The 23,165-nt window shown below is 41.6% G+C and overlaps 1 protein-coding gene across 12 annotated transcripts in view; it reads right to left on the bottom strand.

Moving 5' to 3' along the window:
- Nucleotides 1-9,439, bottom strand: part of ebf3a (EBF transcription factor 3a) — a 111,962-nt gene extending 102,523 nt beyond the window's left edge. For all 12 annotated transcript variants that reach the window (XM_066664295.1, XM_066664302.1, XM_066664296.1 and 9 more), the window contains exons 1-6: nucleotides 8,485-9,439; nucleotides 7,509-7,665; nucleotides 6,994-7,057; nucleotides 6,655-6,710; nucleotides 4,133-4,206; nucleotides 2,433-2,501 (exon numbers count right to left, since the gene is read on the bottom strand). In XM_066664295.1, coding sequence (XP_066520392.1) covers nucleotides 2,433-2,501; nucleotides 4,133-4,206; nucleotides 6,655-6,710; nucleotides 6,994-7,057; nucleotides 7,509-7,665; nucleotides 8,485-8,618 — 554 coding nt within the window. In that variant the 5' untranslated portion in view covers nucleotides 8,619-9,439. The remainder of the gene's footprint in view (nucleotides 1-2,432; nucleotides 2,502-4,132; nucleotides 4,207-6,654; nucleotides 6,711-6,993; nucleotides 7,058-7,508; nucleotides 7,666-8,484) is intronic.
- Nucleotides 9,440-23,165: the final 13,726 nt, after the last annotated feature.

Here is a 23,165-nt window from a genome sequence, read left to right as displayed (position 1 = left end):
ACTTTTATAACCGGCCCTGTCCCGGCTCCTCGCTCTGGGAGTGCAAGGATAAAATCATCTGCCCATAGTTGCGATACGCAGACAATGCAGTGGGCTAATGAAGCACGTCTGCCTTTGTGATCGCGCAGAACGGATGGAAACGATACTCCCGGCTCTTTCAGGCGACCCACAATGAAAATGCGAGCTTTTTTATCCACTGTTTGAACTCGCGACAATATCCCCTCCTCTAGCCGCGGCCTCTTTCCCTGAGACTCAATCCCAGCTCCGCCGTTCCCCTTTTCCTATTTTACTTGTGTTACACGCATTGTCCGCCAGATTGAAGCACAAAGCGCAGACACCCGATCTTTCCAACTCCATTTAGCCGCGACACAAAGCCGAGCAATTTATGGGAAGAGCCAGTGCGTTAAATATCAATGACACCCTGTTACACACTGTTCAGCATGTGTCTCTTTGAAGGTAAATATATACTGTGAGCTGAATGGGCTCGGCGTGGTCGAGACGTCGCAGGAACCGCCGAAGAGGAAGTGAGAGGATGTTTCATCTTTTGCTCTGAAAACCAAAACAAACCTCCCTCATGCGCTCAGCGCCGCTCCTCCTCTCTCCGCTCCGCTACAGGGCAGTGTAACACAATTCCCTCCATTAAAACATCCTGCTACTAATTACTGTTCACACGCTGTGGCGGCGTATCAGCGTATCTCTTCAAACGCTCCACACTCGTTCATGTGGAAGAAGGTTACGCCTGTCACCTCAAACGCTCCGCTTAGCAGAGCAGATACAGCCGGAGAAAAGGTTACACGCGGCAGGGACAAGTTAATCCTCTTGATCGATGCATATGACAGTAAATAATCCTCATTTAAATGATACAGACAACAGGCCGCGTTGTCAGAAGCAAAGGCTGCGGGTCAAACACTAGTAGCTCCACTGCTGTGGCGGCGAAAACTCCTACTAACAGCGTGTCAGTGCTCTACGTTCACCGTATCAAACCCCTCTTGAGAGTCAGAACGCTCTGGATGCCCCACATCATCGTAAAGAACGGCAGTGATTCTGAACCGTAAGCATATGACATTGACAGGAGGAAACTCAAAGAGCTCAAAGCATGCGAGCCCCGGCCATAAATTCAGCAGCCGGGCTGTGAGTCCTTTTTTCCAGCACTTGACACACACACACACACACACACACACACATACAGAGGTTACTCATGCACACGTTCCACGCTAGTCGTGAGTGACAGCAGCAAGTGGTTGTCCCTATTTGATTACTAATAAGAGAGATGTTCCCTCTGTCAGATACCAAACATTCTCCACTAAGCAAACAGCTATTTCAGCTAGTCAAACATTAGCATTGCTGTCCACTGGCAGCGCATATTTCTGCCTGGGCTCAGCTCATCCTCTTTCTACCGCCACAATCTCATTCCTCACCCGACGGACACCAAAGTTCACCATGGGGGGATACGTTTGCAACATCTGCAGAGCATAGAGAGAGAGAGAAAGAGTGGGCCATGCTCTCTTGCTACTGGCACCGAGCTCCACTTGTTCATGGCTTACGCTGCAGCCTTTATGGAGCAAGGTGGGCTTGTTCTAGCTCACTAATCTCCAAGAGGCCCAGGCAAGCAGCAACAGCAACAGCAGCAGTGCCTCATCTGCCCCACACATGTACACTGTGCTGAGATAATTGGCGATAAGGAAGAGCAAGACTTGCTGAGCGTTTGTAACCTTGAGCGAGAGTAAAATTAAACAGTGAAGAAGAAGAAGAAGAAGAAGAAGAAGAACATCAATTACCAATGCTGCAGGAGCCGGTGTATTTAAGCACGCTAATGCTAATGTTATCAACATGGAAGCGCCAACAACCAGCTGAGAGATATTACTCAATACCCAGGAGTAGCAGTACTATGGGAGTGGAACATAAACACACACACACACACACACACTAGCATGCACTAACGCTCTGCCGCACTGTGGACCCTATAAGAGAAACAAAGCCTGTGTGAAGCTGTGAGCAGGCATCTCTAGCGCTTACAGGGATGATAGCAGGGGAAGAGGAGACCAAGGCGAATGAAGCCCTTGTTAACAAATTAGGATGAAGGAACAGGCAGAGGCGCAAATCTTAAAGCACAAAAAGAAATAAAAAATAAAAGAATAAAACGCTCTCTTGGCATAAAGGACTGCTCGCCCAGCACAGAGGAAGGGCTAAGGAAACTACTTCCCCTGACAACTCAGCTAGCAATTACAGAGTCCCTAAAGACACCCCCGGGTTTTTCCAAGTCAACCCACCTGCGCAGGTCAAAAGCACACACACACACACTCACACACACACACGCCAAGTGGCCGGCCTAGCGCCTCCAGATGGACACAACACACCAACACACTCCCGGAACGGAGATGACGAGGAATACTACTAATAAGAAGAAGAAAACCAGGAGAGCAGGTTCTTACCTGTCGATGATCACAGGGTCTGAGGGCGTCTCGTTCCTGTTGCCGCAGCTTTTCTTGTCACAACACCGGCTGCAAACAAGAGACAAACAAACAAACTCGTTCAGAAGGCAGCCCACATGAAAGCATCAGCACCCCACCACTTTCTCGATCCCTTTAAACGCGACTAAGCGGCCGTCCCTGACTCTGTGTGGTTCTTGGGGGCGAAAACGGGTGGAGGGGTAAACCAGGAGACGGGGAACAGCATGTCTGGATGTTTGTCTTGGTGCTGTGCAGCGGACAGGACGGGGGGGTGTTGTGGGGTGGGTGGGTTGGTCGGGGGGGGGGGGGGTGCCAAGAGGCAGGAGGATCACTTTCACAGCTTCGCCTTTTGTTTACCTCTAATTGTCAAGCTGTTATATCTGGAGAGGATGCAAGATGCCACCTTCAACCAGCGTTTCTGTGGGGCACTTATTAATTACCGGCTCAAAAGCCTGCATCAATCTCTCACAATGTGCCAATGCCTCCATTTTGAGGGCCCTGACGACGCTCCCCATTATGAGTGCTTTAATTAATGCTGAAATGCTACAGGAGAAACACACACGCGTTATGCCTCTCGCATTTAAAGAAGCGTGCGTTGGTATAACGGTTACATGTCCAAATGAGCTAAATTAACACCATATGGTATGGAAAATATGTAAAGCTCCTCTAAGCTGACAGCTAAAGTGATTAAAGAAAGTGTAGGGACCTCCACTTGTGTGTACAACTCAGGAATAAAATAAATAATCATTTAAAAAAAAACACATCTGTGGGTCCCGTGCACTCGCAGCACAAGCAGCTACATTTGCGTTGCCTGTGGAGCACGTCAGCGCACGGGAAGAGCTGTGTTTAGTATGTTAATGCCTCTTCAAACACAGCCCCGTGTGCTACACATGAGCGGGGGCTAATGGTGGGCAATGGCATTGTAGCATGACCTTTATCTGTGGCAGCGATGCCAGGCGCTGGTGAGAAAAAAGAGTCTTAGATTTGGGTAATTTCAGCGTAGTTTAGAGGCTTGTGAATCATCACATCATTGGCAGGTGCTACGCCGGGACCCCGTTGCCAGTGTAATTTATGGAAACTCCCAAAAAATAAAAAAGAAAAAAAGATTTTGAATTATATAACTCACGATCTTAATCTCCATGGAAACAGAACAGGAGTGGTGGGTCTGAGTAGTCACTCAATTCAATGGGAAATCCCTTTAAATCTATTGCAAACTTAACTTGGCCACAAACGGTAAAGTCAGCCAGCAAACGGTGCTGTGTGTGTGTGTGTGTGTGTGTGAGTGTGTGTGTGTGTGTGTGTGTGTGAGTGTGTGTGTGTGTGTGTGTAGATCCAGATCCCTCAATAGATTTCATCCCTAGACTGATTTTCTTTCACGAGGAAGAAAAGCATTCTACAGCAGTTCAAGAGCAGCACATCATCATCATCATCATCATCATCATCAACATCATCATCGTCATCATCATCCAGTCCACAGCTCAAGCCCAAGATCCTTGTGCATCCTTCTATTGAGCCCTGTGTCCCACTAATATCTCTCCATCACATGCAAATGTACATGAAGATAGAAGCATCAACACATTTTTTATTCTTCCTTTTTTTTATCCGTTTTAATGTTAGATTTAAGTAGAACTCGCATGTGATTGTGGCATGCAACACATATGGGGTTGGTTTAATGTTCTTACCTGCACATAATTTCGTGTGTGAGGAGGACTCTGCACATTTCTGGGTTTTTGTCTTGACCTTCGTAAATGATCGCCTTAAAAAAGAATAAAAATCATTCTAAAGTGAGACAGGGGTGAAGTTATAAGCATCGCAACTCATAATAGGTTCATTAGTGTTGACTGGAACTGTACAGAAAACTGTAGCCATGCTCCTAACTCCTCAGAGAAATATAAACAGTCGTTTAGATTTGAACCGGAAGTGAAGCGTTTGCGTTTTACATTTTGCACATTCCACCATTTTGAACATTTTAAATAACAGTGGCACTGACGCGTGTTTAAATAAAGATATTCATGCTGCGTTTGCATTTATAACAACAACAGTATTCTTAATAATAATAATAATATTTTTGATAATTATTGCTGTAATTAATATAAGTGTTTAATCAATAAATAAAATGCAGCGGTGCATTGTACGTTGCGGTTAAAACTATACGTTTTCTACAACAACAGGAAATGTCCATGCGTTTGAAAACAGTGGAGGGGACCGTATTTCCGAGACTGCGCGAGGAGGATGCAGTGTGTGAGGTGAGCGCGAGCGCTTTGGCAGGTTGGTGTTGCTGATAAGTGGCATTAATAAGAGTTAGTGAATGAGAAGCCGCATATGCTGCAGTCTGTGTGTGTGTGTGTATGTGTGTGTGTGTGCATGGGGGGGTGTAGATGGCCTGCATGCAGATGGCCGCGCTGCACAAGACCCGAGAGCTCTAATGTGCACATATTTGAGGGGAAAGTGCTAATGGGCAATCTGCTGTTTATTTTAGAGCCGCTAACAATGATTTCTCTCTCTCTCTCTCTCTCTCTCTCTCTCTCTCTCTCTCTCTCTCTCTCTCTCTTTCTTCTTCCTCAGATAAAAAGCTGCACGCGCTGTACGGTTCACTAACTTTTGAGCATTGGCTTTAACAGATGGCGCAGAGCTGGAGGTGCGCTTCTCTCTCTCTCTCTCTCTCTCTCTCTCTCTCTCTCTCTCTGTTTATCTCTCTAGCGCGCGTGCACGAATGCACGTGGTTGTATGTGTTCTTATTAATCTAACCATAAAGGGGATTGATTTAAAACACAAAACAAAACAAACAAACAAAAAAAAAAACGCGCCAGTGGGTGCTTGGAGGAAAAAAAGATAAAAGTCCCAAAATTTAAAAAAATTATAATATTAAAGTAAATTATATTCAATAAAATGTAAATAAAATATTCATAAAATATTTGGGTTAAAAATAATAACAGTAATAATAAATTAAATTAATAGGCTAATGTGTATTATTATTATTATTATTATCATTAATTATCTAACAGTAATAATAATAATAATAATAATAATAATAATAATAATAATAATAATAATAATTCATAGCATTAATTTTAAAAATTAAAGCACACGTGACGGCCTTAAAAGTCCCTCTCAGATGTTTAAAGGCTTTAAATCAGAGCGTGAGCCGTGGGTGTGTATGCGCGAGCGCGCCTGCTCTTATCTGATCTGACTTCCTGTGCTTTTTACTCTGATTTATTTCCGCTCAAAAATAAATAAATAAATAAATAAATAAATATAATAAAAACCCCATAAAGCCAGTGATCGGCTTAATTGGCTGTTTGATCAGTTTCTCACTAATCACCCCGCGGCCCACACTCAACCCGCCCCTTGCTGGGACTTTTAATAAACATTATTATTTCACTCTTGTTCCTGTCGCCAACAAAATCCGAACAGAGTTCAAACTGGAACTGATCTGCTCTGGGTTCCTGAGCGAGACTTTTATTTTACACGATGTGGTTATTGTCTAAAGTACAGGACACGTCATATTCACTGACACTGAATGGAGGCCTAAAGCGATAAATCTGTCGTTTATCGTTAAACGCGACGTTTTAGAGGGGGACATTAATTATATAAAATTTCCCGGTTGTTAGCTCTGATGAGGAGACTATACACCTTCCTCTAAACAACAGCTAAATGCTCGCCCTGCTGTGGCCCACTGTGGATTATTCTACAATTATTAAATCACAAAAGTCAGGACAAATATGGACGTGGTAGTTCCTTGCACGCTTTTATTTTTTACATTTTTTATTTTCTTTTTTTGACGCTTGTGCTCTGGACTGATTAAGTCCATCCAGGATCACATCAGATAAATGACAGAGAGTGAGTGATAAAATGACACAGAGAGAGAGAGAGAGAGAGAGAGAGAGAGAGAGAGATGGTAATATGGAAGGAAGGCCACCGCTAATTTTCGCCCTCTACATCAAAGCTCCGGGTAATTTATTTCCGGGTCATTTTTCGAAAAGGCGCCATCGCGTTATTTTTCTCTTTCTCTTTTTCACGTGTCAAGTTCAAGTGGATACGAAATGAATTATCCAGCGTTAACACGCACTCAGTCAAAGCTGCCAGACCCCAACACACACATCTACACCTCACCACCAGCAGAACCACGCAGCGACACCACAGCCGAGCTGTTTCAGGAAGATGATACTGTAATCAACAATGTAATTAACCAAAGGGTTCTTACCTGTTTGGTCATGGAGTCGATTAACCGCACGTAAAGATCCTGTTCTGTTCGCACTCCTGAAATAAGAGAAGAAAAAAAAAACACATAAACATAGTTTGAACGGTTATAACAATATAATAACAACATTCTATAAAAATAACGTTCACTAATAAAAATGACTCGATTCCAAAATATTTTATTTCTAAACTACATTCATTAAAAGTAATAACCAAAAAACGCAAAGTTAATAACAACTTTATGATTTCATATTTCAACTTTTTAAATAACAGCGTCTAAAAATTCGAATCTGATTTTCAGTCCGCTTTTATTTAATCGCGTGTGAACGGAGCCGTGACTCACCGTTGCTGTATAAAAGTTGAAGTTTGTAGTGAATGCCATTGTTGGTTTTTTCACTGTTTGGTTCCTGGAAATGAGCAAGAATTAAAATCAGAATCCGGCTGATAACATTTTACAACTCGTAAAAAAATTAAACTGCTAATTTTATCTGTGATTTTTACATTTTATACGTTTAAGAATAATGGCGATTAAAAACACTACAACAAAAATAAAACAAACTAACGATTGAAGGTGCAGGCTGTGCTTTTGCACATTTGAGATTTTAATGTTCTTTATTTATAAACACGAGACAATAAAGCACTAAATATCACGTAAGAGAAGAAAGTGCTCATTTTTAACGCATAATATCGCGGGTTGGATTTTTTATTATTTTTTTGTCCCCCGCACATTTAATCACTTTCCAATTCATTATTCTGTATTTTCCAACGTGTACCACGTGCTCTAATGTTAAGAGACCTTAGCTTGTATGATCTGGGTGCACCGCACGAGCGGCAGAAAACCCCCGAACCCTGACTCACTTTCTCCTTCTCCACAAAGTCCACGAAGGCTGTCCGCTCGATCTCCACCGGCTGCCCCTGTCTGTCATACAGCGCGAGCACGAAGTGGAAGAAATTGGACTTTCTCAGGTTGGACGGAGGCTGTTTCTCATAGTGCGCTCGCGCCAGACCCACGCCACTAGAATTACACACACACATCAAAATATAATTTCAAAGATGTAAAAAATAATAGAGTAATCGAGGGAAAATAAGTGGGAATGAATGCCCTTGAAATTGAGGGAGAAATTCTCAGTGTATTTTTTTTTTTTTTTGTAATTTATTTTTTACGTATTCCTCATTTTACGTATTTTTTTTTCAGTGGGATTCTTTGGAGAATTCCTAAATTGCTCCTAAATGAAACGGTGGAGGTCCGTGCAGAGATGCATGTGGGAAACTGGAACTGCTACAAATATCCCTCCGCTAAAACGGTTCTTAAAAAAGATGCTCCTCGTATTGTTCTTTAGAACATTTTTTTTTGTCTTTTATTCTAAAGTGGTATTTTTCTGAAGTGAAGTTTATTTCAGAATATTTTAGAATCCTCAGGGCTCTGATGCAGCGCATACACTCAGTACACACTGTTTACAGTCATTTGTTCATTGGTTATTTTAAATAAAGCTGTACAAAAAATTTACTTTTAACTTATAAACAAAAGAGGCTCCCCTTTAACTGACACTTCCTTTAACTCTTCAGAAAAAGATTTACTTATATTTTGTAATATTTTTAAAAGTGTAGAAAGAGCATCTAAAAAATGACATGATTCTCTGAAGAACGTTTGGAATTTTTTATAAAACTTTCAGGTAAATTTTAAGGTGGATTTGAAGTCCATCGCCTTCGTTAAAGGCACCTTAAATAAAGGGTGTGTTGTGGGATTTGAGTAAAGCATTTCACTGGAGAAATAAACAAACAAACAAATAAAAGAGAACTGCAGAGGAGTCAAAGGCCGTGCGAGTGGAGGTACCTCTGAGCGGCCGTGTTCGCGTCCACCACGCCGGCCGTGTGCATCCAGGAGCGGACCGGGTTCATCCCGCTTCCCAGCGGCTCCTCCTTCATACTCGTCCCTCCTCTCGGGATGTTGTCCTGAATCCCGAACATGAGTGCAGTCGGTGCGCGGAGAATCGCGACAAAAACACACACTCGCACAAAAAAATTATAAAACCCCCCACACACACACACTCAAGCCGAGGATCCTCCGCACTCTGGAGGCGAGAGGGAAAAGAAGGAGCGAGGTGTGGAGAAAGTTTGGGTTCTGTTTTGTTCACAACGGACGTCAAGAAAGTAAAAAAAAAAAAAAAGAAAAAGAAAAGAAAAAAATAACCAGAAATAAAAAATACAAACAAATTCAATCACAGAATTAAAAGCCCAGCGCGTGAAGAGTCAGATCCTGGTTTCTGCGCAGCATCAACAAAACGATCCTCGTGCACACGCAGGAAAGTGGAGACTCGAGATCTCGCCGTTGTTGCTCGGTTGTTGTCGTTTGTTTGTAGGTGGGTTCCTTCTCTTTCCGCCTTCTTTCTCGTCTGGTCTCGACACTCAGCTCAACATCTCTCGCAACTTTTGCGCCGTGGCGATGCTCCCGCTCTCAGGCTCGCTCCATCACGCGCAAAACGCGACAGCGACAGCAGCATCCCCGTGCAGAAGAACGGCGTGGAGAAACAATCACGCGGAAGAAGAGACACAATTCAAAAGTAAAGTAAAAAAAAAGCTGTCGAAGCGAAAGAAAGCGGCGGATGGAGCTGCGGAGCTCGTGCAGGAACGGAGCACTTCTGGCTCCCCCCAGAAAACAAAAAAAAAAGACCAACAAGGGGCGCGTTGGAGGGATTTTTTTCGCCGCCGCTCGCGTTTTTTCGCCGGCTCACGCGGGGACAGAGAGAAGAGAGGATGAGGATGAGGATGATGATGATGAGGGGCCTTCAGCGTCTCGCGGACTGGATGGAGGCACACTAAACTCAGCCCTCTTTCCCTCAGGACTGCAACCTTTCCCGGGAGCCAAAACTCCAGACCCGCGGGAGCCTCGCTGTCAGAGGATGACGCGCAAAATAGGCGGGGCCTTTACCGTATAAGGGAAAGGGGAGGGGGGCCAAGAGGAGGGGGTGTGGGGGGTAGGTAGAGGAGTTTGAGGAAGGGGTGGGGGGAGGGAGGTGGAGGGGGGACAGAGAGAGAGAGAGAGAGAACAACTGTGATTGTAGCGTTCCTCTATAAACTGATAAAACCACACGTGGAGTTCAGAGATTATAATTATTATTACTATTATAATTATTATTATTATTTATAGCTGTAGTAATAGCACACATTAATATCAACAATAATAGTACTAATATTTCTTAGGTAGAAGAAAATGAAGAACACAAAACTTGGTAATAATCCGTATTATCTTTTGTTGTTGTTGTTGTTGTTGTTGTTTATTTGTTTGTTTTGTTTATCTGTTTTTTTAAAAGCTAAACTAAAACCTAAAATCAGAAAAATACCGGAGAGAGAGAGAGAGAGAGAGAGTGGATGATGGTGATAATGGTGATAATAGGTATATTATTTATGATAGAGACAATGATAATAATATTATTAATAATAATAAAGACAGTAGGAGCGAGCAGGCCTTAATGTAGTTTTTAATACGTGCAAATAACCGGAAAGGCGCCAAAACAAAAGCCAAATAAACAACAACTAAGTTTTCAAGGTGGTGCAGATTTTCGGGGCTAAATGTTTTAAGGTGGTACAACTTTTAAGGTGGTCCAGTGATCAGAGTATGGCAGTTGACCTAGTCTTTATTTTCCAAAACTATAAAGGAGGGCTCTAAAGTCACATTCTCGCGCGAGTCTCACGGTAAAAGTCAGAGTCAGATAATCACCGTCTCCGCCTCGCGCTGAGAGACGGAGCAGCGCGCGGCGGCGGCGGCAGCGGTGAACATGTGGATCAGCGTCTCACAGACCGTGCCTCACGTCTCCAAAAAACGCACGCTCCAGACTCCACCGCTGCACGCGCAAAGTTGAGAGTGTGGGGAGCGCGCTTACACTCTCTCACACACACACACAGACACATTGGCGCGCGGTCACTCACTAACTCACTCACACAAGCGCGCGAATCGTGATCTGAACACTGTATCTGGAGGAAAAAAAAAAGACAGAAAAGAAAACGGGAAAGAAAGGAAGAGAGAGAAAGTAGAAAAGGCTCGTGGGATGCAGTGCGTCCAGCTCAAAGCAAAGCAGTGTCTGATAATAAACAACAGCAGCTTTCTTAGAAAGGAGAGTGGCTATTTTATTTTGACATGGGGTAAGCTCTCTCTCTCTCTCTCTCTCTCTCTCTCTCTCTCTCTCTCTCTCTCTCTTTCGCCAGTTGTCAGGGTGTGTGTTCATGTTAATCTTTGAATTAATGGGCGAAAATTGAACTCCGGTGTGGGTTATCCAGGGACCCGGATGGAGGGATGGAGGATTGGAGGGATGGAAGGATGGAGGGAGGAGGAGGAGGTGGTGAGGGGTGGTGGGGGGGGGGGGGGGGGGACGGAGAAGATGTGAGAAGAGAGATGTGTTTTAGAGAGCAATCTGTTTGGCTGGTGTTGGGGGTTAATGACTATTGCCAAAGATAAAGTGAATTAGCAAAGCTGTTGCTCCTGCCTCGCCTCCTGAAAGCCATTACTCTGCCGCCTGGCCGCCTAATTAAATACGTAAGTAATAAAATTATTACGTTTTATGACCATTTCAATCGGAATCGGGTTATTGATCTTTGACGCGAATTTGACGCAACTTTAGAAACGCTCTCATTTTTTATTTATTTATTTTTTAATTTTAAAAAATAGGGTATTTTTCAGGCTCGTGCCTCTGATGGCGGTGATTTTGTTTGGTGACTTTTCGGGGTTGTGATTTATCGCTTTCAAAAAAAAATATTTAGAATCAGCCGCGGATTATTAACCGGAAAACGAGCGAATTATAATCTGTAACCGGAAATGTACAAATTCACTTTTTTTTTATTGAGAAATTAAACTCGTATTAAAATGTAACTTCAAGAAGGAAAAAAGAGTGTCGGTTTAGCGCGCGCTGAGTGTAATCTACAGTATCTTTAATACAGATTACACACACCAAAGCGATTTCAATCTGATTCCCAAATTAGGGTTTTAGCGTAAATCCCTTTAAAGCTGATACTGTTGACTAGAGATGGAGAGATGGAGGGATGGAGGGATGGATCACGGAAGCAGGAAAGAGGGTGGGAGGGAGGGAGGGATGGATGGATGGAGGGAGGGAGGGAAGAGGGGGGTACGGAGAGAAAGAGAGAGAGAGTGAGAGAGAAACACACAGAGAGAAAAAGTTCAACAATCCCATCGCGTAGGTAACGATCCCCGTCCTAAAAGGGGGGACTTTTAAACCTTATTTGACAACAAATGCAGCTGCCCCTCTATTTTGGAAGATATTAGGCGAAAATGAATGCAAATCTGTGCTGAGGAGCCATCTGGCCGCGGAGAGAGAATCAGCTGCTGCCGCTGCGCCTGAATCCATCTCAGCTCATTTTGCAGCCTCATCTGGCCCCGCAGCCAAAGCGGCGCAAACAAAACGCGACGGATTTTTTTTTGTTTTTGTTTTTTTTTTAATTCGACAACTTTCACCTTTTATTTTAAATAAATAAATAAATAAATAAATAAATAAATGGACATTTTGGGAAAGATATAAAAACATTACATTTGCGTTGTGTCTGTGTTGAATTATTTTGATTTCTGTAAAAATAAATAACGTTGTGTTTTTTTATTTGCGTTTTTTTTAATATAAATATTTGTCAAATATTGAGAGTTTATTAAATTTGATTTGAATGTATTTATTGAATGTTATTGTGGATTAGAATAAAAACAAATAAGAGAGAGATAAAGCTCTTGAGCCCATATTGATCACGACTCTAATAATAATAATAATAATAATAATAATAATAATAATAATAATAAAACCGTGCAACAACGAGCATATTAAAGTTCAAATTAATACGTGGTAATATTTACCATTATCAGATTAGTAATGCTACAGTTACTAACCGTTAATAACGATAATAATAACAATGGTAATAACACTAATGGCGTCTGCTACTGGTGGCAGTTGTGGCCTGGTTCTGGAGGCTGTGGATTTTCGTGTCCAGTGTTAGATCCTCTGTGTAAAGTGTGCTAACAGCGAGCAGTGGACAAAGGCGAAGTTAGTCATGCAGAAGGTGTGTGTTACTGTGTGTGTGTGTTGCTATGTGTGTGTGTGGCTTTGAATAAGATTTGCTTGGTGTTTGTCCGAGACCTCCCGAAGAAGCTCGCGCCTCCTCCTCCTCCTCCTCCTCCTCCTTCATTGTGCACGAAGTGTTTCCTTTTGTGTGAATGTATACGGGCCGAGGCTCCAATGATCCCCTGGAAAAAAAAAAAAAAAAAAACATTTGCATTTAAATAGCGACATCAGCTCATTCGCGTGCCGCACACCGGCGGCTTTCCCACATGTCAGAGGCGAGGTCAGTGAGATGGCCAGTGCCCAGCTGTCCTCCTCCTTCTTCTTCTCCTCCTCCTCCTCCTTCTCCTCTTCTTCTTTTCCTCCTTCTTCTTCTTTTTCTTCGACCTCGTGCATGGTTTACCCGCGTTACAAAAAAGACACAAGGTCCTCCCCAGCTCCTTTTCTACTCACGAGCCTCGGGTCTCCCTCAGCGGACCCAGAGCGAGCGGCACCGAGGGAGAGAAAACTCCTCAGAACGGAGCTTTAACTTCCTACCGTTCACGACCAACAACGTCTTCCTTCCCTGGTCTCATCTGCACGGTCCCCTCTCAGAACAAGGGCTTCTTTGGTAAATAACTATGAAAATGCGGTGTGTATCAGTAAATACTGCTTCCACCAATGTTGCAAACCGCAGAGCCACTAACTCAGGATGTAACCCCTGAAATCCCGCGTGCACCAACCATCTTAGATCATTACCATATACCCAAAAAGGCTTAAGCTGTAAGTACAGGTCAGTTTCGAGAAAATAAAAAAAAAAACCCTGGTTTGGTCAAAAGTCAGTTTCGTAATTATGGATTTCCACTTAAATATTTCCCCTGGAGGAAATGTGATCAGTGCCATTTGAAAGCACCAAAAAACCTCGGAAAGACAACCGCTCCTTCAGCTTCAATCAGTGAACCTCCTCCATTTGGGGGTTTCGAGGGTCTCCATCTTTAAAAAGAGATATAACTAGAACCGCCATGACACGGTTTCTCCGTCCTTTTTGTCTCAGTGTGGGTCTGTGACAGACAAGAGTCCAACACGAAACAGGGACTCGGCCGCCCTTGGACTAATGATGTTTTGTTGATTTTCTGAGTGAGAATAAAGGAAGCCCACCTCTGTTAGTCTGCGCTTTTTCATTCACAAAGACGCTTATCGTAGAAAAGTGTGCAAAGTGTCTGGGGTGTTTTACACACTTTACACCGTGGCCTCTATTTTTTTTTTAGTAGAAATTAAAAGATATTTTTTTCTCATGTTGAATGTTTCTTGAACCGAAACAGCGTGCACTTCCCACAGAAAATCTACGTGGAATTTGAGCTGAACTTCTGCTCAAACGGTTGGATGCGGAGTTTTAGCTCGTGGGCAAACACACTTGAGACACCCCCCCCCTCCCCCCAACACCACCCCACTGTGGAAGAAAATGGTGAGGGACGTAAATGCAGGGCGTTCAAGTTTGGGTTCAGGTTTGTTTGAGGGTGGATGGATGGACCAGCCTCCTGACCCCGTGTGGACGCACATTCATCAGCCGCACGAGCTGCCAAACATCAAAGGCTGGGAGGGGAAAAAGACACAGTGGAAATAACACCAGAATTTGAAGATTGCGCTGGACATTAAAATACAACTGTAGAGGAAATATGCGTTTTTTAAAGCGAAATTTTGGCGCCGACCGCGTGTGTGTGAGAAAAAGAGAGCGTGCGTGTGCTTCTACTGAGTGTGTAGAGCGGTTATTAAGGGCGCTGTGAAGCGCGCGGTGTCTCTGACAGATAAAGATCAGATGCTGAGCTCCAGCACATGCAGGGGATCAATCAATCACTCAACACTGCGTTTGGAAACTGTTGCATGTTGCATTCAGTCTGTCTACCGCCGGATAATGGATAATGACACCTAATATATATATATGTGTGTGTGTGTGTGTGTGTGTGAGCAATGTAGCTTGGGTTTAAAATATGTTTTAAAAAAAATAATACATGCAATAAAGAAAATATTATGTGCAAAATTAGAGCGTTATATATTTTACCTTATTTTGATCCATTTGGGAATTTATAAAATATCTATAACAAAAAATATATAGCTAAATAAAACAAATAAAATAAAATAAAAAAACTAACCAAAGGAAGTGAAAACAGAAACGCCGCCAAAAATTCACAAGCAAAAGGAAATTAATATTGTATGTTATAACTATGTTATAACCATGTTACAAACCCGTTTTAATGTATACAATAATTAAGACGTTGTGTGTCGCGTTTATGCGCGTGTCTGCGAGTGAAAAGAGGGCAAAAACTACAAGGGCATATATCCGCGTGCTTTTCTTTTTACCCCCCAAACTCTCCACCCCAACGGTCCCTCTCTGAAGTTTGTTAAACAGCGCCTCCTGTTGCTCAGCTTTGGAAGTGCACCTTGAGAATCACAGCGCTTTTCTTCACTCGTCATTGTGATTACGGGAGGACTAAGATGTTTGTCTTTATTCATGGACAACTTGTGTTCAACCGATTTGCGTCTGTGGCGTACTTCACGATGTAGGCCGTTTTTACCGAGCGTTGGACGTGCGAAATAAAGAAAGAAATACACGTATTTACAAGTAACAGCGCGATAAAACCAATAGAAAGTTGAGGAGAGGAAAAATATAATGGTGATCCGTGTGCTCACGCTTCCCTTTCAGAGTCCAGCGGATAAACACGGAGTCTGTTTAAGTCCTGCAGTGGAAACAGAACAAATTACAGCCAACGATAAACATGAATGAATAAGAACAGAGTGAATACTGGATGAATACAGTAGCCTATGGCGCTGAGACGTGGATCAAATATCGCACGTTAAATCGAGCTAAATAAACGCCGCGTGGAGCCTGAAAACCTGAAAAGAATATCAAATATCAGACTGTGTCTTAAGTACTGTATCCATTGCACTTAGCCCCCACTGAACAGCAGGAGCCGAGGGCACCTTCACTGAAAAAAAAAAACAGGTTTCGATTAGGTCATTTCAGATATTGTAATTGGCTTTAATTAAACATGCATCGCGCTAATTAACTCCGATTTTTCCCCCCAGCCACTGGGACTCCAGCATTGCCATCTCTGATACTCTCAGTCCAGATGTCCCAACACAATTCAGGAGGCAATAAGTTCAGCTACACAGTCGCTGGAAATAAGTTCGAGGTCTTCAGCGGTGTAGTGTGAACAGATGTTACTTTCAATGTCGAAATTACATCTGGAGAAAAAAGAAGTGTCTGGGCTTCTCACTAAACTACAGCCTGATGTAAACTGACAGTCCAGTAATAAGACTAAACAAAAACACGACCCTTATAAAGGACAGAAACACAGGGACAAGGTCCAGTAATAGCTTTGTGTCAATTATTATTATTATTATTATTATTATTATTATTAATATTGCTGTGGTATCACTGTTAAAGAAGCATATTAATTTGTATTTTATTGTTTGTTATTGAGTAATCATAGTTCAGTGTTTATTAAACCTTTGATACTAATACTGCTATTAATAATAACAATAATAACAGCTATAACAACTATAATAACACTAAGAATAAAGAAGAAGAAGAAGAAGCAACGACAAAAACCCAAACAACGACAACAATGACGTATTATGTGACAGTACTGTTATTTTTGTTGTTTTTTGTTTGTTTTTTGTTGTTAATTAGAACATGCATCACAATAATTACGCTAAAGTGTTTGTTGCCATGGAGAAAAAATATTTATATAAATGTAATAACAGATGTAATCACTCATTATCTTTAAACGTAAAATAACTGTTATTTTACAGTTAATTTTACTACGACTACTACAACAAGTAATAATAGTAATAATAATAATAATAATAATAACAGCTATAACAACTGTAATAACACTAAGAATAAAGAAGAAGAAGAAGAAGCAACAACAAAAACCCAAACAACGACAACAATGATGTATTTTGTGACATAGTACTGTTATTTTTGTTGTTTTTTTTATTTGTTTGTTTGTTTTTCTTGTTAATTAGAACATGCATCAAAACAATTATGCTAAAGTGTTTGTTGCCATGGAGAAAAAAATATTTATATAATTGTAATGACAGATGTTATCACTCATTATCTTTAAACGTAAATAACTGTTATTTTACGTTTAATTTTACTACGACTACAACAACAAGTAATAATAGTAATAACAATTATTATAATACATTATTATTATTATTGTTAATTACACTACCACAGTTATCAAGTTAAGCTCTTGATCGTATATAATACTCAGGTTATTGTCGTAATCAAAGTGTGTTAAAGCCCTAATCTATTGGAGAGAGTTGAGGAGTGTGAGGAGTGAGGTGTGAAGAGTGCTGTGGAGTGAGAGTGGGAGAACATGTGAGAGTGGAGAGTTGTGTGTGAAGGGCCTCTGCTGCCGTGTAATTAGCATTTTCATTCTGCTGCTTAAATGAAGAGAGGAGCCGAGGCCCGAGGGCCAGCCCGGGGCTACAGCACACAGAGAAAGAGGAGGAGAGAGAGAGGAAAAAAAACATGAATAAAGAAACCGAGAGCCATTCCAGACAATTAACATGTAAAATATCCGCTGGAAATGGAGAGTGAACGGAGAGCGGTGGGGTCAGCTCCACCTCACTGCGGATATGTGGAATAAAGACTGGGATTAGGAAGTTTTTAGCCCTGTAATTACAGGATCGCACACACAAACGGACATAATCTGGTCTCACTGCACTTATGAGGACTTCCAAAGACTCCTGTGTTACACTGAGTAACTCTACACCTCCCCTTAAAGCTTGACCCAGCATTAATCTCAGAAAAGTAGCGGCCGTCCTTCTGCTCTCTGCAATATCATATACATGTAGTGGTCAAGACCACTATCCTATCATTGTGAGGACATTTAGTGCTCACAGAGATAGCAAAACAAGTACACACACTCAAACTGGTCTCTCTGTATTTGTGAGGACACCTATTGATCTTTATAATAATGTAACCAAGTAATATTACACTTAACCTCAGTAGCCAAGGAGCCACCTCCTTCACCTTCAAGAAGACACTACACACACACACACACACACACACACACACACACACACACCTCAGAGTCTGATAAGTTTGGTCACCATCCTGTCCTTGATGAGATGCTGTTGACCCACTTTCCCTCGGCTTGATTCACTAATCACACACAGAAGCCACGACTAACAAGAAGTGCCTTTACTGTGTGTGTGTGTGTGTGTGTGTCTCCTGGCCTGTAGGTGAGCAGTGTGAGAGCCTTGTGTGGTGACAGTGCCCCACCTACAGGCAACAAGGGGAGAAAGAGCCTGAGTTAAATCGCACACACACACACACACACACACACACACACACACACACACACACACACACACACACACACTCTTTCTTTATCCCTATCTAATACTGCCCTAATCTAAGTTTAAACCTAATCTTTAAACTTAAACCTAACCCTACACTTACACTAACTTTAAAATGTCTTCAAAATATTGATATATTCTCCATGTGAGTGTGTACGAGGCTTCACACCCCCCCCCCCACACACATACATATACCTATCAGATTATATTAGTAATCATTAAGTTCATATTATTAATTAATAATAATATAATCATATGATTTAACATCAATCTAAAAGTGCTCACATAAAATTCATAAGCATTATTTAACAGTTATTAAACAGTTATAAACAATTACAAACTCCAAACATCTTTTTTAAAGCAAATGTATTTGCATATGTTTACATTTTCCAAACATTTAATTGAAACAATTATAAGAGTCTTAGAGATTTGACAGAAATACACAGTCCTTTAATTCAAATTAAATTTTACTAAATGTTTCACTTCCAAAGTGTGAATGTCCATTGTGGAAGGAGAAGCATGCTCCGTTACAGTGGGCTGGATTCTCTCTTAGAACACCCCCCCCCCCCCCTCAAAGAAATCTACACCTCAACACACAGTGAGAAACTGTGAAAGGCACAAAGACGTTTAGGTTCAGAGCAGTGTTGATGTGTCTAGTTCTGGACCGAAAACGTAAGAGAAGCCCCGATATCATTTAAAAGAATAGGAATGTATTAAAAGGTCTTTACGTTTCTGAATAGCCTCCCACTGTACAGCAGAACACTGCAGGAGACAACGGCGTAGTGCATCGCGGAGCACTGCTCAGGACGGTAAAGAAGAATACCAGCTTACAGAAGCGTCAAGTCAGTACCGTGGTAAACTTGTACAACACACAGTAGTTCCCCATTAAATACAAAACAAACCTCAACCATAGACACCACTCTAACCTTAACTCTATATCATACGGCTAGGGTTAGCAGCAACATGTGCAGGTCACATTTTAAGTGACCGAAAAAATGACATGTGTGTATTCCACAGTTTAGATGTAATACAATCAGCATGTTACACAGTCCTATATTTTATAACTAACAGCGAATCACTGTAGTTTAGACTGTAATTCTCACAACAGCCTTAAAACCAGGACACACAGTGTCATTAATGTGATGCACTGACGATCACACCCTGTGAAATACATTGTTAAATGTGAGTGAGTATACGAGTGAGGTACGAGTCAGTTCCTTGAGGTGAAATCAGGTCAAACGATGTGTAATGAGTTTAAAACCAGCGAATCTGAGTATCTCAGACACCTGGCTCATTTCATACCGAACACCAGCTCAGAGGCACGTTAGACCATTTATACTTTGTAAGAAACACACATCATGGTCAACGTAACACAGCTAGTTTCAGCAAACATTAAACTTTTCACTGTGTATTAAACACACGTTGACTCTTTGTACAGGTCCCTCGTAGTCACTCTCAGTAACGGTGTGTAAACCTTACGAATTCTGCTCACAGATCACTTCTGTTTTTGAGTCTGACGAGGCTTGTCCAGACCAACTTCTGTTAGCCCTTAGGTGCGGCACTAACCGTTTACCTCTAGAGTTGCTAACTCGGCAAATCAGGCACAAGATACGGAGTCTGAATTCAGAGCTGAACCTAATGAGTCAGGGTATCCTCACATAGCTAAACACACTAGACAATCATTCCCACGTCAAAAAGAAACAATGTGGATGTCTGTCATTGGATGAGGAATAAAGACACTGAGCTCCCTGTATGATGTCTTCTTAGTCTTTGTTCTGACGAACCGTACAGTGGAAGTCTTCATTGAAATGAATCAAGGACATGTTAAAGTCATCGTTGTAAAAGAGTGAATTCCTATAAATTTGCTCAAGCACAGACAAGAAGCTCAGACATCTGCGGCAATAAGGAAAGATTATTATTATTTTTCTTCCACAGATTTTATTGAATTTGCCTCATAGCTGCAAAATTAAAACAGAAACCTAAGACATCAAACATCATATATATATTGGAATGGTCTACTTCATAGGATTTGAGTAAGAATATAAAGAAATGTAATCATTCAGTCAACCGTTCCTTAAAATAAGTTAATTCTGTTAAAAATATGAGGTTAATGCTATTTCCTGACATTCGATATTCCTCGTGACTAAGCCTCACATCACAGTTTCAGTGTATCACGCCGTATTCTGTGTCCATTTCTCTTTTCTTCCTCCAGGACGCTCAGACTTTCCTGAAGGTGCCAAAAAAGAAAAAAGGTCAAAATGAAAATATACGGAAGCGAGATTGGAATTGTGAGAAATGACAATTACGAAGGAGGTGTGATAGCGTCTGTCCTTCTGCATCTGAATGAAATTCCCAGGCTGCACTATGGGGAGTGTTTGGGGGGGAATTGGGGTTAAAGTTCACCCATCCCTCTATTGCAATATTATGTCGGAGTTCATATCCCACCGGCTCCGACACGGGGGCAAAGGGGCTGAAATCACTTAGAGACCTGTATTACATGACCATTATATCACGGGCTGGACGTAATGGCGTAGGTTACAGAGCTATAAACGATTCGTTCGTTTACCTTAACGCATGCATCATGTCATTATAATCACAGTAATTATTTAGTGAATGCATTAATTGCATGGTGTGCCTCGATTGGTTGGGCAGAGTTGCTTTGATTTACATCATTCCCCAATCAAAAGGGTTTGACGTTGGTCTTCATTTTCACAAGTGGATTACAGTGGGCTTTTAGAGTCTATCAGAGGGGAGTGGAGTGAATGGCTTGTGGAATGGGCTGCTGGGGTGGAGACTGGCTGGGAAATGCCTGCTGGACTGCCAGGTCCCTTAGCTGTAGTAAAGAAGGAGGTTTGCTGATGGAGGTGAGGGTTACACCATGCGTGTGCTCTCATAGGGGGATTCCTCTGTGTTCGGACCGGTACGGCTCCGACAGCACGACAACAAAAATGCATTAAAGGATGCGCAGCATGTGAGTATCGGGTTCTGACGGTGGTTGGTGCGGTCGTGTTCAGGGGTTTCCTTTTGTTTTAAGCTTTGAAAGGTATCAAAACAGTTAAAGTTTTTTAAAAAAAATGAAATAAAACCTTGGTTTGTTCTTAGATTTGAAACATTCGATTTTATTCACATACTTCTTTTTATTTCCTCATTTACTCACTCCATCATTTATTCACTCACATTCACTCGCTCATTTACACGTTCACTTATTTCTCAATCTTGTGCTCACTCATTCACCCATCCACTGACTGGCTAATGGCCTTTTCCCTGGAGTGGCGCTACACCTCGGTGAAACTGTGTGGTCCAGTGGCGCATAAACACTTTGGAATTCAAAGTATCATTTTCAAATGTGTACTTTCGAATAAAACCGAATTCTAAAAGCTTCACGTGTCGTTGGACTGATTAAATACATGCTTATCTTTGCAGAATTGTTTCCTGTGTGTAACCCGAGGCTGTTGAATTCTCTCTGACACGTACAGGTGTATTTATTGTGTATCTTTTTTTGAGACGCGCCCCTCGTCTGTCGCCTGAGCATCTTCCTCAGTTCAAGGCAAACCTCCACTTGAGTATTTGAACAATGGAAAACTAATTCTGATGTGTGAATCCTACATTATTAACACACAGAGAGGGGAAGAGAGTTTGCTGTGAAAAAAAAGCCAAGCAAAAGCTAAAAATAATCACTGCCAGCTTTGCACAGCGGCGTGGAGAGTGGCTTGGGACCTCGGAGGTGGCAAAGCAGTGAGGAAGAGGGGGAAAAAAGCTGGGAGAATGTTTAAATTAAACAGTGAAATTCAACATCTGCGTTCCAAAGCCTTTACCCTCAATTTCGCATCTATTGTTGTCTTGGGCGTGTGTGTGAATGTGTATGTGTGTGTGTGTGTGTGAGAGAGTGTTTGTGAGCATGTGTTATCTGAGAGATTTTAGGCACTCATTCGCACTAATCTCCATTTACTCTGATTTCAGCGTCACAGAGATGAACTGCGGTAGGAGATCGGTGCTGAACGCTTCACCCGTGCACCGTGCCGTCCCACTTTCAGACTTGGAGGGAGGTAGTGTGTTGGAAAAAAACATATGGACGGCATATTCATTAGTGCGCTGCTGATAAATAGATTAATTGGCTAGATTAGGCAACCAAAGCTTTGATCACAGGGGCCGAGCCAAGAATGTGTTTGTTGTTTATTGTGATTTTGTTCGTTCAGAGGAGAGAAACACGGCGTGGAAAAAAAACAAAAAAAAACACTCACTGCGCAGGCGTTTATGGGATTTATTTCCAGTTTGTGTTAAAGGGAGACCATAAACACATAAACAACAGAACAGCAATGTATGTGTCTAATGAGAGTGGGTGAGTACATACGTAAATAAAAACAACAACAACAACAACAACAACAAAAGCTAATGAGTTATAAACTGAGTCGACTGATTTTGACTAAACCCTCCCAATGACTGTTCTACACAGGATGCAGTTTCACTGGATTTCATCATCTGTGTCCTTCTGTCACAATGTCACTCCATTAGAGTGTAGTAAAAAACAATGGATAAATAAATAATAAATAAAATCTCTCTACATCCGACAGGTCACTTTTGTTGAGGCTACAACCACACTTTCAAATGACAACAATTCCAGTCGTCGTCCTCATCCTCAAGTTTTCATTAGTTCATAATGAGCTCTGAACATTGCTTTCGTCTGATAACGATCAGAAAATGTCCCTGTCCCTGTAATTATTGCTATCTCATGTAATAACAATGTAATAACAACATTACAGTGTTTATAGAGACCTTTGTTCTTAAAACTCGGTACAGCAACATGTAGCGTATATACCACATATAAATAAATGCAAATACACATCAATTAAGTGAAATCCTTTGGGTTTGTTTGTTTTAAAATGTTGTTTATATGTTTTATATTCATTCAATTTAGTGAAGGAATGAAAAAATGAACTGCATTGAAGAGTGTCTGTAAATGCTCAGTCTAACCTACTCACTTACGTTAAATAAGAATGCACTGTGTAACTGGAACCATTTGTATTTATTCATGAATTCATAGAAGCTCAGAATCACATTCACAAAACTCTAATGTTTAAACCGTAAATAAATAAATTAATAAATAAATAACTAA

The sequence above is a fragment of the Hoplias malabaricus genome, chromosome 3 (assembly GCF_029633855.1).
Source record: "Hoplias malabaricus isolate fHopMal1 chromosome 3, fHopMal1.hap1, whole genome shotgun sequence".
NCBI lineage: Eukaryota > Metazoa > Chordata > Actinopteri > Characiformes > Erythrinidae > Hoplias > Hoplias malabaricus.
The sequence above is the reverse complement of the archived record's forward strand: the minus strand, read 5'-3'. Positions and strand labels throughout refer to the sequence as shown.